This window comes from Anoplophora glabripennis, unplaced genomic scaffold (genome assembly GCF_000390285.2).
Source record: "Anoplophora glabripennis isolate ALB-LARVAE unplaced genomic scaffold, Agla_2.0 scaffold14, whole genome shotgun sequence".
NCBI lineage: Eukaryota > Metazoa > Arthropoda > Insecta > Coleoptera > Cerambycidae > Anoplophora > Anoplophora glabripennis.
Window position 1 is genome coordinate 2,525,215 of NW_019416352.1, and position 9,851 is coordinate 2,535,065.

Sequence of the window (9,851 nt, forward strand, 5' to 3'; positions counted from 1 at the left end):
AAACAAGATTAGGGCAGAGATGCATAATTTACCAGCTGAAGTCATTCAGAATGCTGTGGACAGCTTTTACTACCGTCTTGGAGAATGCCAAATAGTGAATAGAGGACATTTTCAGCATTTGCGACATTGAGTTTATTTTTGCAAATTATCTAGTTGTTTCAATTTCTAAATGAAAAAAAAAAAACTTGCTATTAAAAAAATAAAACTTGTTTATTTGGTATGGCTGGATTCGGTTTTCTATAAGCTTTTCAACGAGCCCCCTCATGCCTTATGTTTCCATTTGAAAAAAAAGTAGGGATAGGGTTAGGGGGTTGAAGAAAAATTAATTATTATATAACGGAAAGATGGGAAAAAATCTAAATCAGTTAACGTGTTTCGGGGTTTTAAAAAAAATTAACTCATTTAAAAGATATGAATTTTATTCCGTACTTCTGGCCATACCTGTATATAAAAATTGATTATTCCATTCGATAGAGGGCAAAAAGTTGCCATGAGTTCTTTTTTCAATATCACCTCAAACAAGGCTGAAATGAAACAAAAACGGATATCCAAAATTTCGGTTTTTTCAAATATTTCAAAAACTAATCATGTCAGCCAGATTTTTTAGAGGCATAATGTTGGTTCCCTGATTACGCAACTTTGCCCCTATTTAAGCTACTTCGTATCTCTTACCGTTTCCGAGATCCCTGTAGTGAGAAGCGAATTTGTAACAGCCTGTATATGCCTATACAAATAAATGTATGTTAGTTAACTGAAGGGTAGGTAACTATATTAAATGTGTATTATTAGATTTATAATTTGGGCCAATCAAAGCTCTTGGCATATTTTATTCAAGTATTGAGAAATGATTATAAAAAAATTTTCATAAATAGGTCAAATTTTGTTTATGAAAATTATGTTCTAATTTTATCTTTCGTATTAAAAAAACTTTATATCAGTCCAGTAAAATGAAATTTTGGTAAACTGGTAAATATCAACTGCCTTAGTAACTAAAACATATAATTAATTAATATTTAAGGTATTTTTAAATAATTTTAATAACTGAAAGAGATCATTTCTCAAATCATCTTAAAAGAATTTAATAACAAATTATCCCAATAAAAAGATTCTACCATAAAAGACCCTAAAACTACCTAGATATAAACCGACACAAATAAGTTTTCGTCTGAGATAGAGCTCCGCCCATAAATGCGCTGAATGCGTTCTTTCTCAACCTCACGCAGCTCTGTCATAAACCCAAACTTATTTGTCTCGAACTTTAAGATTGTTCTTATCAAGTAAATTTATTCGACAAAAATAAATTTGTTTCCATTCTTTTCTTTGGCATTAAGGAATTAAGAAATCATATAAGCTAGTTAATTATTTTGAGCATTTTTCCAAAGTAATCATAATGTAATACCACAGACAATATAGCTTATCGCCAGCTATTTTGTCTGTGGTAATACCGATTAAAGATCAGTGGGAATTGTCCAAACCCAATAGATAAAAATCACGCAGACAACATCTGTATATCGTAATTTTTTTAATATTAAAATCACTTATAATTTAAGTAGGTACTTATTATTAAGCGTCAGTAAAGTTAAAGTATATATAAATAATTCATTGTCATGGATAATAAACACAGGAGCATCGTATAGAGATAATGATAAAGAGAACTAAAAACATTCAAAGGTATCATATACTGATTTAATATCGCACGCGATAGTATTTGTAAGAAACCTTGTTTTTCTCTAGTTAACACGATTTGCAAAAAAAAATTAGTTGAAATAAAAAAATTTACGTGTCTTACCTTGTACCCTGATGCGAAGCAAATTCTCAGTTAAACTGTGATCAAAAAGTATAAATATAGAATATATATTTGTGTAACACCTACTGACTTACCATAATAATACGAATTAACATTTTTGAAACCGCTGAGTTCGACTGGCTCCGTTTAAGCAAATTCTGTACGTAAACATGTGCAGCAAGACTAACGTTTCCATATATTACCACCACATCCATTAATTCATTGTTACTGTTTGATGGATCATTTTAGTATGTTTATTCACACTTGTTACTGTTACAAACTATCTTCTGCATAATGAAAACTAAAGTGGAACTGATGATAACCTAAAATTAGCTGACAATTCTGTTTACAGCAAGAAAACGAGACAAATAAGTAGACGATATCCTGTCTGCGGCACAACTATTCATTTCTTTTGTTACAGAATGTTGGAAATAAGCAAAATCAAAACAAATTTTTAGGTTGGGTCCGACTGAATACTTACCTGGTTCTATGTTCAGTGCAGAACTAAGTTCTGTGGTTGAGAGGGAATAAGGTTAGAATATAAGGTTAAGTTTTGTTGTTGGGAATAAATGGAATAAAGTGTGTGTCGTACTTTGCATTATTATTAAAAGAAAACCTAAAATAAAAAGGCCAATATAACAGAAATATCAACACAGAAGACGATTCCAGAGTTCTCAATAAGTTTTAGTAATTTTAATTATTATTAAACCGTTTTGCAGTTTAAATGGTTTAGATTTTGGAAATTGAGGAGGAAATTACTTTTGTTGTTTATAGAAATGGAATTGTCTTTAAAAAAAATCCTAAATAATTCAACCAGAAGTGTTTCTGATCATTGTTAGAAAATCAAATGTGATTTGCTGGATATTAAATTGTTTAGGTGTTATCAGCTTTGCTTTTTCTCATTCGGCTGCAGAAAGAAAGACTGCAAAGTAATGTAGTTTTTCACAAACAATTAAATACAATAAAACAACTCAAAATATAAAATTAATTTATCATGCCATACGCAATTCTTAATTTCAGAGTTATTTTCAGTTCAGTATTTTTATTCTGTCAAATATCACAATTAAAAAATTCATCACAGTTTATCAAATAATCATAAAAATGCATAAATTCGACCATATTCAACTATAATTTTAAATTATAATCTGAGCGAAACCAAACAAATGTCCGTTTCAAATATTGAGCCTAACTCGGGCTTAAAATTAAGTAAAAAATTCACAGAATAAAAGCCTAAATTTGTGTATTTGTAGAGGTCGAGCGTCATATTGTTTATAACAAAAGAAAAAAAAATTGCTCTTTTTTCAGTTTTTCGCTTACATCTCTGAAAATGAGGTATACATATCGATGTTGTTCCTGAGGAAATTTGCTACAAGAATAAGCATTTGCGTAAGCTCGCAATTTTTTTTTTACATTGCAAAATTAGCGGTGAAGAAAAAAATGTTCAAAATTTTCAGCATTAAAGGCGTCGTATTCTTTAAATAGTGTTTTCCACAAAGACGAATAATTTCAAACATTTAATAACTGAATAATCTAAAGCTTATCAAATAATAGGAATGTTATATCATGCCACCTGAGTATTTTCAAAGACGACGCAGTAAAACGAATAGACAGATGCAAAAAGCGATCAAACCAACAAGGTTTTAAGTACTGAAATCTACGAAAATACTAACTTTTTTATATATATTCTTAAAATGCGGGGTTAGGATAACAGCAAACGCATATATTACAAACGCTTCTTTTTTAGTTTTATTTTATTTGAGTAAATTTGAATAGCAACAATGAATAAACAGAACATCAAGGATTTAATTTTTGTGTTTACTTTTATTCTACACGTTTTACTTTTCAAGATTTCAGTACCTACCTAAAAACGGCCACCTTAAATAAAAAGAACAAATTTGACTGAAATTAGATGAAACTACAGGAAAAGATAACTGCTCAACAAATACCCGCAATCCGGACCCCCAATTTCAAAATGGCCGCCTACTGCAAAATTATAAAGTCCAAAAGGCGAGCGCGTATATCTTCTGCCCAAGTCAAGATATCGAAATTCGGTAAAAATGATCGAAAGGAAATTATATTATCTCGCGGCTGTGTAAATTTCCGATTTTTAAGTTGCAAAATAGAAAAGTTATTAACAAAAAAACAAAGAAATTGGCCTCAATGATTTGGGATCGAGGGGGATTATCCCTCTTTATCCTGGCTCCTGGCTCATCTCGTGTAGGCCCCTGGACAGCCTTCGTAGGTGGGTCCCATCCGTCGTTTACCCCGACCGCAAATGCGGCCGGTGTAGGTGCTTTGTGGGACCTCCTTTTGTCCTGGCTGGGCCCCGCCGGCTAGGGCCCTTTCTTCTGGCGCTCTTCTTGCTTCGCCGGCTCGTCTGTGTAAACCCCGGGGGTGTGTCATGTTTATGTGTGGTATGGTTGGGTAGGGTAGTGCGGCTATGCAGCCTGGGATGCGCTTTGCTAAGGTGGCCCTTAGGCTAGCGCGGGAGGGGAGGGTAAGGAGGGTATGGGGGGTGTGTATGTGTGTGTGTGTGTCGTTGTCTTCGTTTCTTGATCCTGGCTGTCTCTGAAACAGAAAAGGTTAGCGGGCAGGGGGGGGGGTCATTGGGGTGGTCACCCAGGGTCAAAAAGTTGGTGTCTAGGTCTTTTGTGTTTGTCGGTCACGTCGGGTACGTAGTCAACGGCTTGCCTGAGGAGGGGATTGTCATGTCTAGCGGCTACGTCAAATCGTTTCTCCGCGTTTTGTCTTATTGTCTGTGTAGCGTTTGTGTATTGTAAGTCTCGTAATATGTCAGTGTTTCTTACGTACCAGGGCGCGTCGGTGGCCGTGCGGAGGGCTATGTTTTCCACAGCCTGTAATGACTTTAAGTGGCTTTTTGCCGCGTGACCCCACGCCGTGGAGGCGTAGGTTAGCTGCGGTTGAAGTACCACCTTGATAAGCGTTCGCTTATTCCTTAAACTGAGGGTGTTTCCACCTTTGAGTAAGGGATAGAGCCTAGCCCTGGTGGTCTTCGCTCGCGCCACCGTCTCCACGATGTGCGGTTTCCACGTGAGACGCTGGTCCATCGTCACGCCCAGGTATCGTGTTTGTCGATTCCAGGAGATGGGTTCCTGGGATAGTGTCAGTCTGTCGAGGTTTTGTGGGATTTTTCGTTTGGTAAAAAGGATAGCCGAACTTTTGTTGGGATTAATTTTGACTTTCCACCTGTTGCACCAGATTTCAAGTTGGTCTAGGGACTTTTGGAGGAGGGAGGCGGAATATGTAGGATCTACGGATTGGGAAGTGATTGTCAGGTCGTCGGCGTATAAGTATATGTTGGAGTTCTAAATAATGTATAGCTGTGGGGACAGGACGGTGCCCTGGGGGACACCGGCCTCTATGGGACGGGTGGTGGAAAGGGAATCTTGGATTTGGATGCGGAATTTTCGGTGGTGTAGGTAGGATTTTATGAGTTTGGTAAATGATATGGGATATTGGTTGGTGAGCATTTTCATCAGTAGGCCTTTGCGACGTCCAGGAAAACAGCACCAGTGTACTGTCCCCTGCTGAAGGCCGCCGTGATGTGCTCGGTAAGGCGAAGGATTTGGAGTTCGATGGAGTGATTGGGTCGGAAGGCGAACTGCTCGTCTGGAATGACTTGCAGTTCTTGGGAGTAGGTTCTTAGACGGGTTAGGATGATTTTTTCTACCACTTTGCTCATAGCCGGGAGCAGGCTAATGGGCGGGTAGTTGGATGGGAAGGTGTAATCTTTGTTGGGTTTTGTGATAAGGATTATGTTTGCTGTTTTCCAGCGGTTAGGGAAGTGTCTTAGTCTGAGTGTCGCGTTTGTTATGTTTAGTAGGGCCATGAGGCCCTTGTGTGGTAGTCGTTTAAGTGTCGTGTTATGTATATTGTCGGGTCCGGGGGCTTTTCTGTTTTTAAGTCTGCGTATTGTCAGTCTTAGTTCGTCAGGGGTTGTGGGGGGATTATGTCATTTTCTGGCTCTAACGACGCGACGCGTCGGGCCGCGCGCTCAGCCACTGTCTCGAATTCCTCGTCTTCGTCGGGCAGCTGAGGCAGTCTACACTGCAGTTCCAAACTAGGGTCCTTATCTCGGCGGTTTTTTAATATACAGATTTCAAACCAAGTACATCAAATAGTGCTTAAAAAAACATTAATTTAAAAAAAGCGTCTCGATCCAACCAATAAAAGCCGAGATAATATTTTTTTTTCCTTAAAAATGGTATTATGACTGTTATATTTAATATTTTGTAATAAACTTGGGCTCGTTGTAAAGTAGAAGACTTCCTTTATACGCTGATTTTTTTTTAATGAATTCGACCAAGAAATTGTTAAATTTCTATTACAAATAACTATGAATGACTTCATTCTCTCTTTATTATCTTTTAAAAATACAAAATTATGTTTTTAACAGTTCAGCAATTTATATGTATTTGTCACATCTACTTTTATTTATTTTCAACAACTTCCTATCTCTCTATCTTCTTTTTTCTATACATATTAAATATAACAATAGTTATTATGAAAACTTCAATATTATTCTCAACAGAAATGACCAAGTAAACGTACGTTAAAGACAGAGTAACCCGCGCGGCGGCTCACGTGGCTCAGCGGTAACCAGGAGAGGGGAGCGCTGTGACGTCATAGTGCGCTCGCTTCTCAAAATTATTGCTTAACAAATGGATTGTGACACTTAAGGGCACCATATTCTTTAAATAGTGTTTTCCGCAAAGACAAATAATTTCAAACATTTAATAACTGAATAATCTAAAGCTTATCAAATAATAGGAATGTTATGTCATGCCACCTGAGTATTTTCAAAGACGCCGCAGTAAAACGAATAAACAGGTGCAAAAAACGATCAAACCATCAAGGTTTTAGGTACTGAAATTTACGAAAATACTAACTTTTTATGTTTATATATAATTCCATATGTAAATATTCTTATAACATTTACTTGCTTAGTCCTACATATAAAATTGTTTACTTTTATTTATAAGTACGTGAAAATAATTCTTAAAATGTGAGGTTAGAATAACAGCAAACGCATGTTTTACAAACGCTTTTTTTAGTTATTATTTTATTTGAGTAAATTTATTATAAATGGTAACAATGAATAAACAAAACATCAAGGATTTTATTTTTGTGCTTACTTTTGTTCTACACGTTTTACTTTTAAAGATTTCAGTACCTGAAAATGTCAGAAATTTGACTATTTCTCGGTCAGGAATATGGCAGGGCACATACTCGGCATGGGCCGAGTTTTCAGAGACAATTCACACTGCGACAGACATGCCGCATGTAGTAGTTCCCTAGCTTTGTGAAATAATGTTTGCGACTTCCATTTTGGTAAAAATTGTTCTAATCTTAGATGAAGATGGGCAGGAAAATAAAAATTCCCGAAAAAGAAAAAGACGTTTCTTTAAATTACAAAATTTTATTGTTAAGAAATTGTGTTTGTTTTAATATATCTGTATAGATCAATACATGTTTAATAAATATACCTACCTTGTTGCAATTTCCCGCCAATTTTTTCCATATCATGTTTTTCTAGACACTGTCTGAGTATTTTTTGTGAGAAAAATCGTAATTAACCTCATTTTCTCTGATATATTCAATAAGAATTTCATCTTGTTCTGACGAAACACAACTAAAAACCCTATGATTGCAAGTTGACTGCCTGGAGAGTATTCACACTTGCCGGAACATGCACGGCACATGCCCTGCAAATATTCTTTCGGAAGAACGTCGCGTGCAAAGTCTGCCGCTTAACGAGACGCCGCACGTATAGTGTGAATTACACCCCTCAAAACCCATAAGATACAATGGTTAAGATATTTTGCCGAGCAGGTGCTTTGCCTGTGCCGAGCACATGCCTTGCACGCAAGTGAGAATCGGCCTTTTAGAAAGCAGCTACCGGGATGCTTTTTTTAAATCAACTTATTTTTTTGCCGTTTTTAATTTTTAAAGAATATTAAAAGTAAAATAAATATAATATTCAATGTATAATATATTTTAGACTTCGATGAAAATTTCAAATTAATGGTTTACGTTGTAGAGCACGTGATTTGAATGTGGCAAAATGGCAAAATTCAGATAGGGACTTTAGATAAAGACTCTAGTTACCGTTTTTTTGCTTTTTTGTTAATAACTTTTTATTTTGCAATTTAAAAATCTGAAATTCACATAGCTGCAAGGTATTGTAATTACCTTTGTATCCTTTTTTTACCGAATTTCGATATCTTGACTTGGGCAGAAGAATAGGCGCTCGCATTTTCGACATTATAATTTTGCAATAGGCCGCCATTTTGAAACTGGGGGTCCAGATTGCGGGTATTTGTTGAGCACCCTAATAGTTATCTTTTCCTGTAGTTTCATCTAATTTCAGTCAAATTCGTTCTATTTATTTAATGTTGAAAATTTTGCACATTTTTTTTTCACCGCTAATTTTGCAATGTAAAAAAAAGTTTGTGAGCTTACACAAAAGCGTACCACTGTAGCAAATTTCCTTAGGAATCAACTCGATAAGTATACCTCATGTCGAATAGAGGTTCATTTTCGGAGATATAAACGATAAACTGAAAAAAGAGCAATTATTTTTTCGCCCTCTACAAATACACTAGGCTTTTATTATGTGTAATTTTTACTTAATTTTAAGCCCATAAAATTTGAATTTTTGAAAAAAACTAATTCGCCCGGACTGTATAACGTCATTATATTGTAACAAAGAAATATTATCGTTTCGGATCTCACCCTTCAATTCTCGTTAAACAAATAACACTCAAATCACACCTAATCTTCTTTCCAAATGAAATGTATATTGATAAAGAGATTGCATCTTCGATAATATCCATTGTTAACTACTCGTACAAAGGTATATAAACATTGAAGAAATTATTTCAAATCAGTACGAGTGAAGTTAGTTGGTAACAGAAAATGTGGTCTACTCCAGTACTGATAGCAGCAGCAACGTTGCTATTTTTCATCTATAAGAGGATAGTGAAGAGCAGCAGGTTTTGGCGGTGCATTGCGGAAATACCTGGGCCAAAGGGTAAACCCGTGGTTGGAAACCTGTTCGATGTGATGAAAACTCCAGGTAAAAAAAGAATCGTATGTCAAATTAACTATTCTAAGGAGGAAATTACTCAAATTTTTAAAGTCCAGAGTTATTGATCAAGATCGTCAAATATCGGATAGGTAACAGTGAATTTCTAATAAAAATTTTTGAATTAAATATTATTCGCTTGAATTTGGATCTACCACGTATTCGGTAGATTTTTCTTAAGGAATTTCCTGACGTTTCCAGGTTTTCCATGATTGCATTTATTAATTCTCCACGATATTTTGGAAATCTTTTCATATTATGATTAACTGGAGACACGGAAGATAGGAAGGCAATTAATATTGAGGAAAAAGTGAATTCCAAGTCGTGGACACATATGTCTTATTTGACGTTTGCTATAAAGTAATACAAAAATCATCAACTTATGATGATAAATCGCCAAAAAAATATTAAAATGATAGGTACTATACAGGGTGTAACTAAATAAGTGTAAAACATTTAAAGGGGTGATTCCTCATTGAAAAAAAGATAGGATCTTTCATATAAAGAAACTTCATTGAAGCATCCCTTGTTAAGATACAGCCCCTTAAAGGGGGTACATAAAATTTGTTTAACAATTTTTTTCACAAGCACTAAACAAGTTACAATATTGAAATTAACCTGACATTTTCTACTACCAAAAAGACACTTAGCCAGTAATTTATTTGGTTTACCCCATGGTTGTAAGGGGTGGAAAACGCAACCCCTAAAATTTATTTCCAACGTAATTTTTTGTCTTATTATTTTTTTACCATTTAAAAAATTATTTCCGATAGCCTGTTTCATTCTAAAAAAAAATGTCTCTTGAATTTTTTGCCCAAATTAAACCAGTTCGCAGTAAAAAATTATTTTACGAACAACTACAGAGATACATCGTCATAAATGCGGACTGGATTTACTGTTATTTTGTAGTTACTACCTGCATTAAATGATTAAAGGGGAATAATCAAAACTAATTTA

At 35.1% G+C, this 9,851-nt stretch overlaps 1 protein-coding gene across 2 annotated transcripts in view; it reads left to right on the forward strand.

Annotated features, from left to right (window-relative positions):
- The first annotated feature begins 8,720 nt into the window (after positions 1 to 8,720).
- Positions 8,721 to 9,851, forward strand: part of LOC108904069 (cytochrome P450 4C1-like) — a 13,460-nt gene continuing 12,329 nt past the window's right edge. For both annotated transcript variants that reach the window (XM_018706469.2, XM_018706470.2), the window contains exon 1: positions 8,721 to 8,885. In XM_018706469.2, coding sequence (XP_018561985.1) covers positions 8,726 to 8,885 — 160 coding nt within the window. In that variant the 5' untranslated portion in view covers positions 8,721 to 8,725. The remainder of the gene's footprint in view (positions 8,886 to 9,851) is intronic.